Here is a 22,083-nt window from a genome sequence, read left to right as displayed (position 1 = left end):
AGGGGACATGGGTTCAATCCATGGCTGGATAACTGAGATCCCACACGCCACAGAGAAAATAAGCCTGCCTGTCACAACCACTGTGCCTGTGCACCACAACTAGAGCGTTCACGTGCTGCAGTGAAAGGTCTCAAGTGACACAACCAAGGCCCGGCGCAGAAAGCGAGGAAAAATATTTTTTTAAAAAAGAAAATACAATATAAAGGATCATAAAAGCAACAGGTACAAGCAACTACATGCCATTAAAATGGACAACCTAGAAGAAGTGGACAAATTCTTAGAAAGGTACAATTTCCCAAGACTGAACCAGGAAGAAACTAAGAATATCAACAAACAAATCACAAGTACTGAAAAGTGAAACTTGAGATTTAAAAAGGCCCAACAAATGAAAGTCCAGGATCAGATGGTTTCATAGGTAAATTCTATCAAGCATTTAAAGAAGAGATAACACCTCTCCTAAAACTCTTTCAAAAAACTGCAAAGGAAGGAACACTTCCAAATTCATTCTAGGAGGCCACCATCACCCTGATACCAAAACCCAACAAAAATAACATAAAGGAAAGAAAATTACTGGCCAGTATTACTGATGAACATAGACACAAAATTCCTCAACAAAATACTAGCAAACTAAATCAAACATTAAAAAATCATACACCATAGTCAAGTGGGATATAACCCAGGGATGCAAGGATCTTTCAATATCTGCAAATCAGTGTGATACACCACGCTGCTGCTGCTAAGTCGCTTCAGTCATGTCTGACTCTGTGCGACCTCATAGACGGCAGCCCACCAGGCTCCCCTGTCCCTGGGATTCTCCAGGCAAGAACACTGGAGTGGGTTGCCATTTCCTTCTCCAATGCGTGAAAGTGAAGAGTGAAAGTGAAGTCGCTCAGTTGCATCCGACTCTCCGCGACCCCCCAGACTGCAGCCTACCAGGCTCCTCCGTCCATGGGATTTTCCAGGCAAGAGTACCGGAGTGGGGTGCCATTGCCTTCTCCCACTTACCACTGCAACAAAAAAGAACAAAATAACTAGGAATAAAACTACCTAGGGAGGCAGAAGAGCTGTACTCAGAAAACAAAGGTAGTGATCAAAGAAATCGAAGACAACACAAACAGATGGAGAGATGTATCAGGTTCTTGGACTGAAAGAATCAATACGGTGACTATGTCTGTACTACCCAGAAAGTGGAAGTGTCAGTCGCTCAGTCGTGTCTGACTCTTTGCAACCCCACGTACTATAGCCCACCAGGCTCCTCTGTCCATGGAATTTCCAGGCAAGAATACTGAACTGAGTAGCCATCCCCTTTCCAGGGGATCTTCCCAACCCAGGGATCGAACTCAGGTCTCCCACACTCTAGGCAGATTCTTTACCACTGAGCCACGAAGAAAGCCCACAGCAACCTACAAACGCAATGCAATCCCTTTGATATTACCAATGGTATTTTTCACAGAATTAGAACAAAAATATTTTAAATTTGTATAAAAATACAAAAGACCTCAAATAGCCAAAACAATCCTGAGAAAGAAGAACAAAGCTGGAGGAATCAGGCTCCCTGACTTCAGACTAAACTACAAAGCTTCAGTAATCAAAACAGTATGGTCTGACACAAAACCAGCAATATTGATTGATGGACCCAGAAATAAACCCATGCACCTGCAGTCATCCAATCTATGACAAAGGAGGCAAGAATACACAATGGAGAAAAGACAGTCCCTTCAATAAGTGGTGCTGGGAATACTGGACAGCTACATGTAAAAGAATGAAATTAGAACACTCCCTAATACCATACACAAAAACGAACTCAAAATGGATTAAAGACCTAAATATAAGGTCAGACACTATAAAACTCTAAAAAGAAAATATGGGCAGAACACTCTTTGGCAAACTCTAACAATATCTTTTTCAACCCACCTCCTAGAGTAATGAAAATAAAAACAAAAATAAACAAGTGGACCTAATTAAACTTAAAAGCGTTTGCACAGCAAAGGAAACCATAAACAAGATGAAAAGACAGCTCTCAGAATGGCAGAAAATATTTACAAACCAAGCAACTGGCAAAAGACTAATCTCCAAATATACAAACAGCTCAGAACTTCCCTGGTGGCCCAGTGACTAAGACTCCACATCACCAGCGCAGGGGACCCTGGTTCCATTCCTGGTCAGGGAACTAGATTCCACATGTCTTAACTAAAGATTCCAAATGCCCCAGTGAAGATCAAAGATCTCATTAAGATCCAGTGCAGCCAAATAAATAAACATATGTTAATATATATACATATATACATATTTTTATATATACATATACGTGTGTATACACACACACAAGACACAAACAGCTAATCCAGACCAAAAAAACACAAAACTCAACCAAAAAATGGGCAGAATACCTAAACAGACATTTCTCCAGAAAAGACATACATGGCCAAACACATGAAACGATGCTCAACATCTCTAATTATGAGAGAAACTCAAATCAGAACTTCAATGAGGTAACACCTCACACCAGTCAAAATGGCCATCATCAAAACAATCTATAAACAGTAAATGATGGAGGGACTTCCCTGGCGGGCCAGTGCAGGAGACAGATCTGATCCGTGGCCAGGGAACTAAGATCCCATGTGCTACAGGGCAACGGAGCCTGCACGCCACCACTACCGCGCCCACGCCCCAGAACCTGCATCCCACAACTGCTGAAGCCCACACACCATAGAGCCCAAGCTCCGGAGCCGGCACAGTGCAGCTACAGAGGAGCTCCCCGCCGGCCACAGCAAGAGAAAGCCACTGGGCAGCAATGAAGGCCCGGAAGAGTCAAAATAAACACATTACTACTTTTAAAAATTAAAAACTAAATAAATGCTAGAGCGAGTGTGGAGTAAAGGAACTCTCTTACACTGTTGGTAGGAAGGCAAACTGGTAACAGCCGGTGGTAAACAGTGACATTCCTTAAAACACTAAAAACATTAACTACTCCATGATCCAATAATCTCATTCCCGAGCATATACCTGGAGAAAACCATAAATCAAAAAGAAACATGCTCTCCAATGCTCACTACAGCTCAATTTACAATAGCCAGGATATGGAAGCAACCTAAGTATTCATCAACAGAGAAATGGATAAAGAAGACATGGTACATATGTACAATGGAATATTACTCAGCTATAAAAAGAAATGAAATTGTGCCATTCACAGAGACATGGATGGACCTAGAGATGCTCGTACAGAGTGAACTCAGAAAAATAAATACCACATTAACACATATGTGGAATCCAGAAGAACGGTACAGATACATCTATCTGCAAAGCAGAAACAGAGACAGACATAGAGAACAAACACACGGACACCAAGGCGGAGCCAAGGGTGGGATGAATGGGAAACTGGGACGGACACACACACTGCTGTGTACTGACAGGGAACTAATGAGAAACCCACTGTACAGCAGAGGGGACTCTACTCACTGCTGTGTGGCGACCTAAAGGAGAAGAAAACCAACAGTTCCTATGGACAGCTCTGTGTGTGTACAGCTGGTTCCCTTTGCTGTACAGCAGAAATTACCACCTGATCTGCCTCCTGAGAAACCTGTGTGCAGGTCAGGAAGAAACAGTTAAAACTGGACATGGAACAACAGACTGGCTCCAAATCAGGAGAGGAGTACGCCAAGGCTGCATATTGTCACCCTGCTTATTTAACTTATATGTAGAGTACATCATGAGAATCGCTGGGCTGGAGGAAGCACAACTTGGAATCAATACTGCTGGGAGAAATATCAATAACCTCAAACATGCAGATGACACCACCCTTATGAAGTAAAAAGCCTCTTGATGAAAGTGTAAGAGGAGAGTGAAAAAGTTGGCTTAAAGCTCGACTTTCAGAAAACGAAGATCATGGCATCCGGTCCCATCACTTCATGGCAAATAGATGGAGAAACAGTGACAGACTTTATTTTTGGGGGCTCCAAAATCACTGCAGATGGTGACTGTAACCATGAAATTAAAAACGCTTGCTCCTTGGGAGAAAAGCTATGACCAACCTAGACAACATATTAAAAAGCAGAGACATTACTTTGCCAACAAAGGTCCATCTAGTCAAAGTATGGTTTTGCCAGTAGTCATGGATGGATGTGAGAGTTGGACTATAAAGAAAGCTGACTGCTAAAGAATTGAAGCTTCTGAACTGTGGTGTTGGAGAAGACTCTTGAGAGTCCCTTGGACTGCAAGGAGATCCAGCCAGTCCATCCTGAAGGAAATCAGTCCTGAATATTCACTGGAAGGACTAATGCTGAAGCTGAAACTCCAATACTTTAGCCACTGGCTGTGAAAAACTGACTCACTGGAAAAGACCCTGATGCTGGGAAAGATTGAAGGTGGCAGAAGGAGATGACAGAGGATGAGATGGTTAGATGGCATCACCGACCCAACAGACATGAGTTTGAGTAAGCTCCGGGAGTTGGTGATGGACAGGGAGGCCTGGCGTGCTGCAGTCCATGGGGTTGCAAAGAGTTTGACACAACTGAACAACTGAACTGAAACTGAAAAATTAACACATTGTAAAGCAATCATACCCCAATAAAAATTTTAAAATAGAAACAAGTAAATAAAATAGATAACCAACAGGGACCTAGTGTATAGCACAGGGACCTCTGTTCAACATTCTGTAATAACCTAAATGGTGAAAGAATTTGAAAAACAATACACACATGTAGATGCATAACTGCTTCATTCTGCTGTACACCTGAAACTAACACAACCTTGTTAACCAACTACACCCCAAATATAAAAATTTAAAAACCCCTAACCTACTTTGGCCACCTGATGTGAAGAACTGACTTGCTGGAAAAGACCCTGATGCTGGGCCAGACTGAAGGCGGGAGGGGAAGGGGATGACAGAGGGTGAGATGGTTGGATGGCATCACCGACTCAATGGACATGAGTTTGAGTAAACTCTGGGAGTTGGTGATGGACAGGGAGGCCTGGCGTGCTGCAGTCCACGGGGTCACAGAATAAGACACAACTGACCGACTGAACTGAACATGTTTAGATCAAACTATATCATAATCAAGTTATTTTCACGTCCTCATCCAGGCACTGGGCACCTTTTTCTGTAAGGGGCTAGACAGCAATACTTTAGGTTTTGCAGGTCACATAAGGTCTCTGTCACATATTTACCTTTGGGTTCCGCCTCCCCAACTCTTCAAAAATGTAAAAAACAAACACCGTTCTTAGATTGCTAGCCACAAAACAAGCGTCTATAGGCCAAATCCTGTCCTAGTGGATGGACCAAAAGGAGGAATTCGTTAATCCAATTACGGTGAAATTCACCACAGCAAGTAAGCCTGTATTTCAAATTATTCATCTGAACCTGTTCAAGTAAATCACTCTCTGTGAGCCAAGTACAGGATCCAAGCACTTAAAAGAACTTCAGTTTTACCATAAACCACCAACAGTCATCAATTCTCACTTCAAAGCTCAAATTTGAACACCAAATTATGGAAAAAAACTCCACATAAAGTAACCAAAACAGCATCAACATAAACATGTGCTCATGATGTTGTTTTATCTCAACAGACCTCTAGTTTAACACCAGGATGTAATGCCCATAAACTTTTTAAAAATCTGATGAATGAATTAAAAACATAAAGATCTAGAAGATGGGACTTGTAGTAACTGTAACCTTGTCCCCATTAGTTGTGTGAACCAGGACAAGTCAGATAATTTCCATTTGCTCCCTTGTCTTCTAAATGGAGGCAGTGAAGTTGTTCAGTTGTGTCCGACTCTGCGATCCCATGGACTGTAGCCTACCAGGCTCCTCCATCCACGGAATTTTCCAGGCAAGAGTACTGGAGTGGGTTGCCATTTCCTTCTCCAGAGGATCTTTCCAACCCAGGGATTGAACCCAGATCTTCTGCACTGCAGGCAGACGCTCTACCGCCTGAGCTATCAGAGAAGCCCCTAAATGGAGGGAGAGTGGAGTATAAAACCAGACGATCTCCAATCTTTAAAGTGATGGATTTAAAGTTCTAGGACTATCAGAATCCATACCTTCTTGATCAGTGATATGATGCACTGGGGTTTTTCTTAGACACTGGTGTTTTAAAAAGAAAACAAAACCATGACTCGTGAAAATGAGCGGCTGAAACCTAAGTACACACTGTACTAGGTTAGGAACAACTTGAACCCTTCCCGTGTATGCCAATGTTTGAAGCGTTTACAAACAGTATCTCACATAATCCTTACACTAATCCTCAAAGGTAAACAGTATAATCTGAAAGATTAAGCAACTTGCTGAGGAAGGGTCAGGATTTAAGTCCAGCAATGCTCCTCCACTCTACTCTCTCTCTGTCACTGTTAGGCAGCAGGCTCTAGCATTCTTCCCTCAGCTCCAGACAGGCAGGGGCGAGAAAGGGAAACGTGAGCGGCGCTCTGCCTCCCTCTCCCCCCAGCTTCCTCTCCTGCTGCCGTGGAAGGCTGAAGCACAGCACACTCCCTGCTGGGCACAGGTGTGTCTCTGACGCCTGCCTTCTGCACAGAGCTCTGGCTCACACCGCCACATACCTCCGTTGGAAACTTTATGGTCCACAGCATCACGATACTGATCATAACAGAGAATTCCAGCCTGCCGTATTCCTTCTTTATCCGGGTAAGACACCAACACTGTAAAATGAGCACCTCTGATTTGGCTTTGCATGATGTAAAATGAATTACTGGGCTTCCCTGGCGGTCCAGTGGTTAAAAATCCGTCTGCCAACGCAGGGAGCACGGGTTCAATCCCTGGTCCGGGAAGACTTCACCCGCTGCGGGGCAACCAAGCCCACGCACCACGGCTACCAAGCCTAGAGCTGGCGCTCCACAGGAGACACCACGACGAGAAGCCCGAGCACCCCACCTAGAGAAAGCCCACACACGGCACAGAGACTCAGCACAGCCAAAAATGTTTTTATTAAAAATAAAAAATAAATCATCCTATTTCATCTGAAAGCTCTGCTGACAAGAGCCACACGCAGTCACCACCGGAGCTACTTCTGGGCGTGGACCTTCCTCATGGCTTCCGTAAGTTACCTGGATGACCCAAGCAGGCTGGGGGGTCGGTCTGCTCTTCGTACTGCAAAGAGCATCTCTCCCTTGCCTCAGCCAGCAAAGGCAGGGAGAAGCTACTAACCAGCCATAGGATCTACAGCCACTACTTCAAGACCACCTCCCTCCAGTGTGTCAAGGAGTGTGTGCGGTGGAAAGCCAACCCTGAATCCCAGCTCAGCTGTGTACCCTCTTCTACAAGACAGGCAGCATGCTCCAGAGTAAAGCACCCAGCGGAAGACTCGAGTAACAGGCACAGCACACCCCATCAGGTGGTCCTAGCCCTACCTGTGAATACCATTCAGCCATCTAGGTGACGGTAAAAACAAAACTTATCCTTTATCGTTTCTCTCACTAGACCTGAACTGAACACTGAGTTTAATGCAATAAACACTCACCAAGGCCAATAAATGCTGATCCCAATGGTATTAACAGTTCCTAGGCTCCAGAGGGTCAAAGTCACCCTAATGCAACAGTTCTTAATGAACAAGCAGAGTATGTATTCTACAACCTAAGCTGCCTTTAAATTAATATGCCAGTTTTTAACCTGCCTACCAGAGAGGCAAAGACTGACATGAACAGCCCCTGGTGTCACCAACGGTGTTGGACAAACAAGTGCTTTCACACACTGATGGTGGGACATGTAGAACAGGACAGCCTTCTGAGACTACGGTTTAATAATGTTCAAGAAGACTCTGAAGATACATACTTTCCATTGGTTGAGTGCTGAGATGATAGCATTAAGTCCTTCTAGTGACAGGTTTGGAGCCTACGAGAGTTTCTCATGCTTTCATCCCTTCCAGCACATATTCAGCTTTGCATATGAAGGAGGTGCTCAGGAAACACCTGTTCAATGAATTCTGATAAATAGTATACCACAGTGTTCCACCAAGCCCTTGGTTAGATCAGTTTTAGACTAAACATTGTTTCTATATAGAAACAACATGGGAATCTCACAGGAGAGAGGCAGATCTCCTTTACGTGATGAGGACTGAAGTCCTTTTATGTGCAGGTGCCATCTGCCACTTCTGTGCACTGTTCATTTTTCCACATATAATAGGTATCTGTGTTCTGAAATTGTCCCAAATGGAAATACTTTAGTTTATTAAATGGCATTTTCAGGGGAGTTCTTTTTAAAGATTCTTTGATTGCTGGTTTTATTTAAGATCAAAGGAAATTTTTAAGATTGGGAAAAGAAACAGCTGAAACTTTGGTTATTCCATTTGTAAAATTGAATATCTTAAACTCATCATGTCATTTAGCTTACTAGTACTCTTATTTTGTACTTGATAAACTGTTTCAAGTTCTCCCTTACTAATTATTAGTTCTTGAGATGACTTTTACTGTCTTAATATTTGATACCGTGAACTTGCTGGTCTGTTCAGGATTTCGTTGAGGACTTTTATTTTGTATTTACTTTTACCTTTTACCCATACTCTGTGAGAAAAGAGAAGATTTTAAGAAGTGCTTTAACAGCTCATGCATGCTGTAAAAGTTATACGTGGCTTATTTTCAGTTAGGCAGAATCATGGAAGGAATACTTTGTAATAGTTGGATTTTAAAAGAATACTTTTTACTGAAGTATAGTTGATTTAAAATGTTGTGTTAGTTTCTGTTATACAGCAGAGGGATTTAGTTACATATATGCGTGTGTACTTTTTCATATTCTTTTCCATTATGGTTTATCCCAAGATCCTGAATATAGTTTTCCATGCTCTCCATAGAACCTGTTGTTTATCCACACTATATACTGATATGGTAGTTTGTATCTGCTAATCCCAAACTCCTGATCTGTCCCTCTCTCACACCCTGTCCCCTGTGGTCACCTTGTTCTCTGTGTTCTCTGTGTCTGTGAGTCTGTTTCTGTTCTGGAAGTAAGCTCGTTTGTGTCGTATTTTGGACTCCACCTGCTAGGTGGTGTCATGTATGAGCACGTGTATCAGGATCATTCTCCTTTCGTATGATGATCCCTAGGTCCATCCACGTCGTTGCAAACGTCATTCCATTCTTTTTTGTGGCTGAGTAGTATTGCATTGGAGAAGGCAATGGCACCCCACTCCGGTACTCTTGCCTGGAAAATCCCATGGATGAGGGAGCCTGGTGGGCTGCCATCTAAGGGGTCGCACAGAGTCGGACACGACTGAAGCGACTTTGCAGCAGCAGCAACTCAACCTGTGGGAATTTATCCCAAAGATAATACCTGGTAAGCGGAAAATGGGGTGTAACAAGAATAATCTGTTTACCCATCAAGTATAATTTTATGACAGAACCATATGTATTATTCAGTCACTAAAGGGGAATCCATATCCATTACCATACCAAAAAAAAAAAACACCTTCTGATACATTAAAAAAAAAATCTGATTTCAAAATATAAGGTATGAGCCTATTTTGTTTAAAAAACAAATATATACATAGAGAAAATGAAGACTGATTACCTCCAGGTGGTGAGATCACGTGTTATTTTCATTTTTCTAACTCATAAGTATTTTTTCTCTCTGGCAGGAAACATGTATTACTTTTATCACTTAAAATAAGCAGAAGGTGTGCTACACATCATTTTAGTTCTTTGAATCCCAGGAAATCTGATACACTCTCCCCTGAAAGGCCAGGGGGCTGCACGCTGCCCACAGGCGGCGGGAGGGCTGACTCCGACACCGGGGCCTCTGGGTAAGGGCCCCCACCCGAGCTGCTCGGGACTTCTCACCAGGCCTTCAGCTACAGCCACAGGCCCCCGCCGTCCTGCGGTGCCCCCCTCCCCACCCTACTCGCAAAAGTTTCCTCAGACACCACCTTTCCCACAAAAATCTTATGTAGTCTGATTAGCAATTACTTCAGACTGACACAGCTGACTTTTTACCATACGCCGGGAGTCCTTCCCCACTGGAGGTCACAAGCTCCTGGAGGGCAGGGACCAAGTCCTAGCCAGCCTGGTTTTCTCCAGACGACCCAGCAGAGCATTTTGTGCACAGCAAGCTCTAACAAATGCTTGATGAACAATGAATAAAGAGGTTACCTGTGAGGTTTTTCTAACGGCCACTGCCCTCACTTTATATAACAAAAGAAGGACCCAAAAGGCTAGTCCGTGGTCTCTCTTTCCTTTTTGGCCTCACCACAAAGCATGCTGGATACAGCTCCCCAGCTAGGGACTGAACCCACGCCCCCGCACTGGAGCACAGTCTTAACCTCTGGACTACCAGGAAGCTCCCTGGCCACTCACTCAATAGGGACACAGTCCCATGCTCAACTTGGATCTTTCCTTTTCCTAACTCAAGGCTCCCGTTCTGCATTTTCAAAGGGTTTTTGCTGATCTTCCTTCATGTCTTATCGCCTGACATCTGTATTTCTCCCACCTCTGTTTTGTTTTTGACAGTAGCTCAAGAAGGAAATAGATGAGCTTCTCTTGACAATTCTTAAACCTGTGTTCAGACTATACCTCTAGCTGGTATAACAATGAACCTTTAAGCAAAAGATGGTCAACATTCATCCAACAGTTATTTACTGAGCACCCATTAGGGGCCAAATATTATTCGGTTAACCAGAAAGCTCTATTAACCGGCTCCTGGCGTTATTGATGAAACTGACACCCGTAACATTCTAAAAAGAGGGGCTACAAACTTCTGCCCAAAGGCCACATCTGGTCTGCTGCCTCTTTCTGTAAATAAAATTTTACTAAATACTGCCACCTCCATCCACGAATGTATTCTCTATGGCTGTCTGGGGGCTACAAGGGCAGAGCTGAATAGTTACAATAGAGATCATATGGCTCCCAGAGCCTAAATTATTTACTATGTGGCCTTGATAGGTTGCTGACCATCATAAAATACCAATATGCCACTGGACTCTCAAAACACTTTATATTTGGTATATTGTATAGCAACAGTAACATAACAGCAATAGTTTTGTTAATCCTTTGAAAATTACCAGCCCAACAGCATAGCTGTGACAGCACTGTTCCTTATATCACATTCCTATAAGCCATCACGCCAGAAAACACCGCCCACCGGATAAAAATCTGTTTCTCACAAGTCATACAACTTTGGGGATCTTTAATCCCACTTTCTCTCAAATAGTTTCTGACTAAACAATTTCATTCTTTTCAGAGTCAGCCCTTATACAGAAAACCACTCACTTCCTTGACAAGTTACTTCCCTGAAAAGATCTCTAGTCCAATGTGTATCTTGAGGCCTACTACTTGCAATAATTCAAACATAAAAGAAATGAATTTTATTTCTGATAATGCTCAGTATTTTGTGAGACTTTTTTTTTGGCTGCATACTATCCTGAACTAGTAATGCCTTCAGGGGTAAAAAATGCAGACTCCATTTCTTCCCTGAGTGGAATCAAACCGTCCACATATACAAAGAAATACTTTATTATTTTAAACACAATTACACCATGTTTTCAAAACACTTCTTCAAAAATATACAATTCACAAGCTTTACACTTAGAAATAATTATAGAATATCAGAGGAGGTACAACTTCAGAGATCACCAAGTCCCAAGTCTCTTAATTTACAGATGAGAAAGGTGAGGCTTACATGGGCCAACCAACTACTTTCATTAATTCACGATGGCCTCAGAACAGGAAGCGATACTAATGTCTCATCTATCAGCCAGGCACCGTGCTGGCGTCCAAAGCTACGTATGTATCTTCAGACAATTAATTCAATTAATCGTTATCAATGAGATTTTTTGCAGTGAGGCAGATTACATCAGGAGAACCAAAGAAAGTTCCTTAATAACTGCTAAACATCTTTTACTTTTCCTACAAAGAAAGCTCTCTTTTCTTGAAGAGAGACTGCCCGATGTATAGATTGAGAATACTGGCTCTGGAGCCAGGCTGCACAGTTCAGAATCCTGACATTGCCCCTTTCTGACTATGTAACCTCAGGGCAATTTACCTAACAGCTCTTTCTTTCCTGATCTTTACAGGGATAATCTCGGTATGTAAACAATCCTAATGTGCCTGGTACACGTAACTGCCTATAAATTTGTTGCTGTTGTTATTTTCCTTAGGTAGTCTTATCAAAACATGGTTAAGTAACCCAAGGCACAGAGAAAGTGCCCTCAACAGCAGCTATTAAAATTCATATAACTACAATCACTGTAGTAAAGTTTGATTAAACAGTAAGGGTAAAGAAGAAAAAAGTTATTAAAAGGACCATTTTTAAGTTAAATCCTACTAAAAACATACACACAAGAAGTTCTGCCTTTTAATATCAAGAACAGACAAGTTTACTCTCAAAATCTTTCAAGCAAAAATGACTGAATGCTAACGCCAGAGTGTTTCTGGGTTTCACAAGGGGCCAGACGTAAGTGAATGACTTCTTCAGCACAAACACCATGACAACGGAAGCTACATCCTAGAATCCAACAAATATTTGGATTTTACTTTAATTATTAGTATTTTCACTTCAATATAGCCTTTTTAAAAAGTTATGCGGTAGGAAGAGTAGGTGGCACTTTCTCCCTTGAAGGAATTTCTACCAAAAGTCCAAAATCCTCACCAAAATCAGAGGGCAGGGTCTTTACAGCTGTGTGGCCTTGGAACTCACTGAACAGCTCTCTAAAATTCAGTATCTTATCTACAAATCAGCATTAACATCTACACCCCAGTTTGGGGAAGCTGGGAGGAAGAGGGGCAGAGGAGGCAAACTAAGATTTGTATGTAAATGCTTTGAGATATGATCCAGCAATCCTACTCCTGGGCCTGTATCAGAAAAAACATAATTCAAAACGACACACGCATCCCAGTGTTCACTGCAGCAGTATCTACAACAGCCAGGACATGGAAGCAGCCTAAATGCCTATCAACAGAGCAATGGGTAAAGAACATGCAGTGCAGATATACGATGAAATACTAGTCAAGTGAAGCCACTCAGTCGTGTCCAAGTCTTTGTGACCCCCTGGACTATATACAAATAGCTGTGAAAAGACGGGAATCGAAAAGCAAAGGAGAAAAGGAAAGACATACCCATTTGAATGCCGAGTTCCAAAGAATAGCAAGGAGAGAGAAGAAAGCCTTCCTCAGAGATCAATGCAAAGAAACAGAGGAAAACAATTGAATGGGAAAGACTAGAGATCTCTTCAAGAAAATTAGATACCAAGGGAACATTTCATGCAAAGATGGGCTCGATAAAGGACAGAAATGGTAGGGACCTGACAGAAGCAGAAGATATTAAGAAGAGGTGGCAAGAATACACAGAAGAACTTCACAAAAAAGATCTTCATGACCCAGATAATCACGATGGTGTGATCACTCACCTAGAGCCAGACATCCTGGAATGTGAAGTCAAGTGGGCCTTAGGAAGCATCACTACAGGGGTTCAGGATGGGGAACACGTGTATACCTGTGGCGGATTCATGTTGATTTACGGCAAAACCAATACAATATTGTAAAGTAATTAACCTCCAATTAATATAAACAAATTTTTATTAAAAAAAAAAGAAGCATCATCACTACGAACAAAGCTACTGGAGGTGATGGAATTCCAGTTGAGCTCTTTCAAATTCTGAAAGATGATGCTGTGAAAGTGCTGCACTCAATATGCCAGCAAATTTGGAAAATTCAGCAGCGGCCACAGGACTGGAAAAGGTCAGTTTTCATTCCAATCCCAAAGAAAGGCAATGCCAAAGAATGCTCAAACTACCGCACAATTGCACTCATCTCATGCGCTAGTGGCTTCCCTGGTGGCTCAGAGGTTAAAGCGTTTGCCTGCAAGGCCGGAGACTGGGGTTCAATCCCTGGGTCAGGAAGATCCCCTGGAGAAGGAAATGGCAACCCACTCCAGTATTCTTGCCTGGAGAATCCCATGGACGGAGGAGCCTGGTAGGTTACAGTCCACGGGGTCACAAGTCGGACGCGACTGAGCGACTTCACTTTCACGCGCTAGTAAACTAATGCTCAAAATTCTCCAAGCCAGGCTTCAGCAATACGTGAACCATGAAATTCCAGATGTTCAAGCTGGTTTTAGAAAAGGCAAAGGAACCAGAGATCAAATTGCCAACATCCGCTGGATCATCGAAAAAGCAAGAGAGTTTCAGAAAAACACCTATTTCTGCTTTATTGACTATGCCAAAGCCTCTGACTGTGTGGATCACAATGAACTGTGGAAAATTCTGAAAGAGATGGGAATACCAGACCACCTGACCTGCCTCTTGAGAAACCTCTATGCAGGTCAGGAAGCAACAGTGAGAACTGGACATGGAACAACAGACTGGTTCCAAATTGGGAAAGGAGTACGCCAAGGCTGTATATTGTCACCCTGCTTATTTAACTTACATGCAGAGTACATCATGAAAAACGCTGGGCTGGAGGAAGCACAAGCTGGAATCAAGATTGCCAGGAGAAATATCAATAACCTCAGATATGCAGATGACACCACCTTTATGGCAGAAAGTGAAGAGGAACTAAAAAGCCACTTGATGAAAGTGAAAGAGGAGAGTGAAAAAGTTGGCTTAAAGCTCAACATTCAGGAAACTAAGATCATGGCATCCAGTCCCATCACTTCATGGCAGATAGATGTGGAAACAGTGGCTAACTTTATTTTGGGGGGCTCTAAAATCACTGCAGATGGTGACTGTAGCTACGAAATTAAAAGACGCTTAATCCTTGGAAGGAAAGTTATGACCAACCTAGACAGCATATTAAAAAGCAGAGACATTACTTTGGCAACCAAGGTCCGTCTAGTCAAGGCTATGGTTTTTCCAGTAGTGATGTATGGATGTGAGAGTTGGACTATAAAGAAAGCTGAGCGCCAAAGAATTAATGCTTTTGAACTGTGGTGTTGGAGAAGACTCTTGAGAGTCCCCTGGACTGCAAGGAGATCCAACTAGTCCATCCTAAAGGGTATCAGTCCTGAGTGTTCATTGGAAGGACTGATGTTGAGGGTGAAACTCCAGTACTTTGGCCACCTGATGCAAAGAACTGACTCACTGGAAAAGACCCTGATGCTGGGAAAGACTGAGGGCAGGAGAAGGGGACGACAGAGGATGAGATGGTTGGATGGCATCATCAACTCAATGGACATGGGTTGGGTGGACTCCGGGAGATGGTGATGGACAGGGAGGCCTGGCGTGCTGCAATTGATGGGGTCGCAAAGACTCGGACATGACTGAGCAACTGAACTGAACTGGACTATAGCCTGCCAGGCTCCTCCGTCCATGGGATTTTCCAAGCAAGAATACTGGAGTCGGTTGCCATTTCCTTCTCCAGGAGATATTCCCAACCCAGGGATCGAACCCAGGTCTCCCACACTACAGGCAGACTCTTCACCATCTGAGCCATCAGGGAAGCCCCTGATGAACTCTCAGCCATTAAAAGGCGTGAAATAGCGTCATCTGCAGAGACATGGATAAATCTAAAGACTCATACAAAGTGAAATCAGATAGAGAAAAAAGCATGTAATACTGCTTATATGTGGAATCTAGAAATGATACAGATGAATTTATCTGCAAAGCAGAAACAGACACAGATGTAGAGAACAAATCAATCGATACCACAGTGGGGAGGGGAGGCTGCAATGAGCTGGGAGATTGGGACTGACATACACATACTACTATATACAAGTAATATAACTAATGAGAACCTACTGTATAGCCCAGGGAACTCTACTCAATGGTCTGTGGTGACCTAAATGGGAAGGAAATCTACAAGAGAGAGGGGTATATGTACAGCTGGTTCACTTTGCTGTACAACAGCAACTAACAACAATGTAAAGCAACTATACTCCACTGAAAAGTTTTAAAATAAGAAAGAAAAGAAAATGTGTTGAGGATGGCTCACACATAGGCAAATATTGCCAGCTTTGAGTCCTTCCACTCCAGGCAGTGGGAGGGTAGGCTGCAGAGCAAGGTAAAGCTCAACTGCCATTTGTGTTCTGGATATATGATGTTTGATCACTGTTCCTGTTTTACATATAAGTTGGAAATGTAAAATCCTTTTAGTCTCAGATTTGGTTTTTTTAAATATGGGACTCCAGAGATCACCATAATTCATATTATGAAAGACATACTAGAGCCAAGCATTCTTTGCCTAGCACCTTCAAACTTATAACAAAGAAAACCACTATCCCCATTTACACATTCTTCTCTTCCACCAGCATAAACTGAAGGCAGCCATAATACATGATGGTAAAATGTGATTTAAAAAATCTTTAAGAGGTATTCCAGAAAATTAAACCTGGTTATGTAATCAGTATAAAAATCTGTTGTCAGCTTTTTCCCAAAGTTGAAAAGGACTTTGATGAAATCCCAGTAGAAATAGTACCCCCCCGAAAAAAATTTTTTTAATTATAGACTTGCATAACTTGGTATCAGGTGGAGCTGGAAAAGCTCACATAAAAGGAATCTATTCTACAGCAGAGAAGATATAGAACAATCTATTCTAAGTTTGGAGGGATGGAAGTCTAGGGCCTCTAAGTATATTCAGTCTTTGACGCAAAGACAAGTTTAAAAAAGGGTTTAAAACGCATGGTGCAACCTCACTGCAAATTAGACACATCAAGAAATGAACAAAGTGGTCACTTTTGTTTCACTAGAAACAGAACCATGTAAGTAACACCTAATGCACTAAGGATTAGTTGGGAAGAACTTCTAAAATGAAAACAAAAATCAGGATCTTATCTTAACAGCAGCAGCATTTGAAAAGAAGTCTTGAGAGTATTTAAAAATACAACCCACCTCAATGAGGTCAAGCTGTGTTAGGCACATTTTAGTTTAAGCACGTAATAGAAATTTGTTTAAGCTAGTAGATTGAAAACATCTTCTGGATTTTTTTCTTTTTTTTTTTTGCTTTTGGATTCTGTCTCTGGCCTATATTACCACTTATGTAGGTACTAACTCAATTTTTTAAATAAAAATATTTTCTAATCCACTTAAGAGATTCACAAAAAGTCATTGGGCTGTTATCAGTTCACAAACATTATCTCACTCAGTTGTCCCCATAATAAGTAGGTATTATTTCTATAATGTCAATTTTAAGAAAGAAGAAATTGAGGGTCATAGAAGTCAAAGAAACTGCTTCAGATCATAGGACTAGTATGTGATAGGGCCATGAGGGAACCCAGGTGAATCCGCAGTAGATACTTTCAATCACATTAAAAACAAAGGTAATACTAATTTTTCAAATAGCTTCATTAACTTTAATTAACGTCAAGAATCACACTGCAGACTGGCAGCAGTTCATGAAAAATAATGTTTTTATTTAAACATTCCCATTAAAAGCAGACCCTGACAAATAGATTTGAATTCTGTTTCCTTTCCTGTTTTTAAATGCACATAAAAAGTCTTGAGGCATCAATACCAAAGTTTTAAAATTTAACCGTCATCTTATGAGCCAAACCAAATCTTCACATCGAAAGAGTATGAAAGAAATGTCTCCTCTAAATGACTTTGGAGCTAAGCCTGCAAAAATGTGAACCTGTGAATTGTTCTCCACGTCCGCCCGCAGACTCAGTAAAGAAAGAAATACCTAACTCCCGGAGAGTAGAGGGGATATAGAACAATCAGGACACATTAGACCATGTCTCCTTATTACACCCATCTGGCCAAAGGGGCTGAACAAGAGAGCTGTTTACTGCCCTATAGGTGTCAGTGAAAAAGGCAGCTGCAACACGAGCCCATTGTACCTATAAAAACTGACTCAAATAAGAATATTCATCACAACTACCAAGTCTTTCTAGCGTCTGTCAATTACACAAAGAGCTTGCTATTAAATATTGATGGCATGCTATTTGCAACAGAACTCTGGCGAAGAGCCTCCTGCTACCAATTTTTGTTATGAAAGAAAAAACCGTCCTTATTTTCGACGTAAAGCCCAAGCCACGAGCTCTCTCCGATGGGCTATCGCATTGTCCCTCCCAGGGGAGGCTGTCAGGGCCACCCCCACACACACCCAGGGGAGGAGACGGGTTCTGGGGAGGGCGGGTCCCTGCAGGTCTCGGGGCAGGGGTCCCAGTCTCTCTCCTCCCCAGCTGTCAGCGACAGGTCGGAAGGTGGGGCGGGGCCCGGCCAGGCAGTCCGCACAAAGCCAGCCAGAGCGCGGCGGGCAGACGCGGACCCAGGCCCGGGAGGACGCCGCGCAGGGCGGAGCAGGTGGGCGCACTTACCCAGCAGCAGCACGTTCTTCCCCGCGGGGAGTTTGGAGCGCGAGCGGGTGGAGACCTCACTGAGGATGCAGGACCTGGCGGGGAACAAGGCTCACGCTCAGGCCGGGGCCCCGCGCCGGAGGGGCTGCCCCGGCCTCCACGCCCGGACGGGGGCGGCCGAGAACGCGGCGGCCTGGGCCGGGCGCCGAGCCCCGGCGGGCACGCGACCCTGGACCATCCCCGGGCCGGCGTTGCCGGCGGGGACCAGGGAGGGGTGCGAGCCTTACCAAAGGTTCTGTCCGTCCTCGTCGTCGCCTGCCGCGGCGCCGCCGTTGCCCGACGCTAGCTCGTTGGCCAAGGGGCCGCCTGTGTAAGTCGCGGTTATTCCTGGCGGACAGGAACCGAAGGCGCCGACTCGCCCCACGGCCGCCATCTTGGTCGGGAATCACTCCGCTCCCGGCAAAGCTGAATGAGCGCGGCGGCGGCGGCGGGAACCCGGATATGGAGCGTTCGGCGCACGGGGGCGGGGCGGGGCCTGTGGGGGTGGGACCCAGGCTCTGCAGGGACTGAAGGAGTAAGAGAGGGCGAACTGCGCGTGCGCCGCAGGCTGGCGGGCGCGGCGGGGATGCGCCTGCGCAGGTTATCCGGCCGGCCGCCCTGCCGCAGCGCCAGTCCTAAGCTCTGCGGGTTGATTGCCGCCACCGCCACCCCCACGCTTCCCGCAGTCCTGGGCTGCAGCCGGGCGCCTTGGGGTGTGCCAGGGGAACAATGCTCTCTCTCTCTCTCCTTTTCTCTCTCTTCCCCCCCCACCCCTTCGGGTCCGCAAACCTCGTAGAGGGTGTGAAATTCCTGCACTGTCACTGCTGTCCCGGCTGCTGCAATTAGAATTGGTTGTTCTGTTTACCTAAGACACAGCTGTCATCCTGCAATCTCCTTTCACCATTGTTGTGCGGATTCTGTTTGCCTCATTCCTGTGTCTTTTTTTCGTATTTTAGTGGAGAACTTCCTCCGTTGGTTTTATGAGAGAAAAAAAATCGGGTATGGCTATGTTTTGGGAGACCTGTATTCAATCAAGGTCCAGGTGAAAGCATAATGAAGGAATGATTGATAAAGGCGTTAATGATCTTAAGAGATGGGGTTAGCAAGAGCAGGAAGATTTAGGGCTGAAGGGAAGAAGGAAGGAATGTTCACTAGAATCCAGAGAGCTGTAGCGATAAGAAAAGTGTTGATGAGCAAGATCTGTGGCTTTGAGTAAATGAACACCGCACTGACCTCTCTCCTTCTGCCCTGAGGTATCCCACCAGTGTCACATTTGCCAAAGCCATCAGAAGCCAAAAGGCAAGAGAACTCGAGCAAAGGAATCCATGCAGGTTTACCTATCTGAGCACAAAAAGGGATAGAGAAAGAATCAGGAAGAGCAAACAAGATAGCCAGCTCACCTTATCTGTTTGAAAATGCAGATAGTCTATACCCAGTGATAGTCTGGCTGGGTATAGAAATCTTAGGATGCAAATTATCTTCCCTTATGTTTTTTTAAGGCCTTTACCCCTTGTCTGCTAGATCTTAGTGCTGTCATTGAGAAATCCAAAGCCATTCTGATTCCTACTCCTTTGTTATGTGGCTTTTTTTTTTTTTTCTACTTGGAGCCCTTTAGAACTTGCACAGATTTCCACTAAAACACATACCCCTTCCAGTTTCTGCACTGTCACACTAATTATCCTGCCAAGTATCATAGACAAATAATTCTTCAGTTCAGTTCAGTCGCTCAGTCGTGTCCGACTCTTTGTGACCCCTTGAATCACAGCACCCCAGGCCTCCCTGTCCATCACCATCTCCCAGAGAAATAATTCATACTCTTACACTAAACCAACAGCCCCACTTCCGCACTAGATTCCATCTCCTCTCCACCACTCAAGGACATTGCTCCAACAATCCTCCCCCGCTTTCTCTGCTACTGCTGCTAAGTCACTTCAGTCGTGTCCAACTCTGTGCGACCCCGTAGATGGCAGCCCACCAGGCTCCCCTGTCCCTGGGATTCTTCAGGCAAGAACACTGGAGTGGGTTGCCATTTCCTTCTCCAATGCATGAAAGTGAAAAGTGAAAGTGAAGTCGCTCAGTCATGTCCGACACTTAGCGACCACATGGACTCCAGCCTTCCAGTCTCCTCTGTCCATGGGATTTTCCAGGCAAGAGTACTGGAGTGGGTTGCCATTGCCTTCTCCGCCCCTTTCTCTAGATAATCATTTATTGATTTCAACTGGATCATTTTCTCTCGGCCCTCCCTACTCTTTCACCAGCTACCACTACATTTCTTTCCTCCCTTTTGCAGCAAAACTCTTTAAGACAGTTGTCTTTACATGCTATCTTCAATTCCTCTTCCCCTTTGGCCTTAGAACTCACTTCAATCAGATTTGTACCCCATGACTCCACAGAAACTGCTCTTATCTTTGTAGTCAATGATCTCCTTACTACTAAATCCAATGGTAAATTCTACTTCCTCGTCTTTTTAGCCTTTCAGCGTCATATTCTATAGCTGGTCATCCTTGCTACATATTCTTCTTTACATGGCTTCCTGTGTCACTAGCTGCTCCTCCTCAGTCTCCTCCACCATTTCCTCATTTTCTTGACCACTGAATGGCTCAGGGCTCAGTATCTGTTCCTCTTCTCTATCTATACCCAATCCTTTGGTGATTTCATATAGTCTCATTAAATTCCATCTGTATGCTAAATCTCCCAGAGTTTTCTCTCCAGCCTAGAGCTCCATCTAGAACTCCATATTAATACATCCCAACTGTTTCTTCCACATCTTCACTTGGATATCGAACAGCAGTCTCCAACTCAGCATGCTTTAAACTGAGTATCTGACCTCTCCCCCCAAATTCTGTTTCACCCATCACCTAACCTAGTGATCCCCAACCTTTTTGGCACCAGGGACCAGTTTCATAGAAGACAATTTTTCCATGGATAAGGGAGGGGGGTTTGAGTGATGGGGAGCAGTTATATATACAGATGAAGCTTCACTTGCTTGCCTGCCACTCACCTCCTGCTGTGTGGCCTGGTTCCTAACAGACTACAGACCAGTACTGGGGGTTGGGGACCCCTGACCTAACCCACTAGGTAGCAGTTCCTTACTGCCTAAGTTATTCTTGACTCCTCCTTTCCCTTCACACAGCACAACTGAATACATCAGGAATGCAAAAGTCTTTACCTTCTAAATATACCCACAATCCACCTTCTTAACACTCACCCTCTGATACTACTGTGAGCTATCTTCTCTTGCCTGAATTGCTATAAAGGCTCTTCAATACAGCAGCTGGAGGGATCTTTTAAAAATATGAGCCAGGAGTACCCTGGTGGTCCAGTGGTTAGGACTCAGGGCTTTCACTGCTGTGGCCTGGGTTCAATCCCTGGGTAGGGAACTAAGACCTCACAAGCTGGCTTTAAAAAAAAAATCATACCATTTTACTCTTTTACTCAAAATCCTATAGTGGTTTCTCATTTCAATCAGAGTAAACTCCAAACTCCTTACAATGACCCCCAAAGTCTACAGAATCTGGCCCCCATTGCCTCTCTGGAGTTTTCTGCTCTAATTGGTCCCTCAGTTTCCCTACTCAGCCATTCTGGTGCCACTGTTGTTCTTTAAACATATTGTGTATCCCTTTGATTTAGCTGTTCCCTCTGCCATGAAGGAGATATTGAAAGTGAAAATGTTAGTCACTCACTCATTCCCAGTTCTTTGTGACCCCATGGACTGTAGCCCACCAGGCTCCTCTGTCCTTGGCATTTTCCAGGCAAGAATACTGAAATGGGTTGCCATTTCCTCATCTATGATATCTTTCTGAACCCAGGGCTCGAACTCTGGTCTGCCACACTGCAGGCAGATTCTTTACCATCTGAACCACCAGGGAAGCCCATGAAGGAGA

At 44.0% G+C, this 22,083-nt stretch overlaps 1 protein-coding gene across 1 annotated transcript in view; it reads right to left on the bottom strand.

The window, feature by feature from the left end:
- DYNC1LI1 (dynein cytoplasmic 1 light intermediate chain 1) overlaps positions 1–18,613 on the bottom strand; it is a 52,979-nt gene extending 34,366 nt beyond the window's left edge. The window contains exons 1-2 of the mRNA XM_052637542.1: positions 18,448–18,613; positions 18,182–18,255 (exon numbers count right to left, since the gene is read on the bottom strand). Coding sequence (XP_052493502.1) covers positions 18,182–18,255; positions 18,448–18,593 — 220 coding nt within the window. The 5' untranslated portion in view covers positions 18,594–18,613. The remainder of the gene's footprint in view (positions 1–18,181; positions 18,256–18,447) is intronic.
- Between the last annotated feature and the right edge of the window lie 3,470 nt (positions 18,614–22,083).

Source organism: Budorcas taxicolor, chromosome 1 (assembly GCF_023091745.1).
Source record: "Budorcas taxicolor isolate Tak-1 chromosome 1, Takin1.1, whole genome shotgun sequence".
Lineage (NCBI taxonomy): Eukaryota > Metazoa > Chordata > Mammalia > Artiodactyla > Bovidae > Budorcas > Budorcas taxicolor.
Note: the sequence above shows the minus strand (reverse complement) of the source record. Positions and strands in the feature narration are given on the sequence as shown.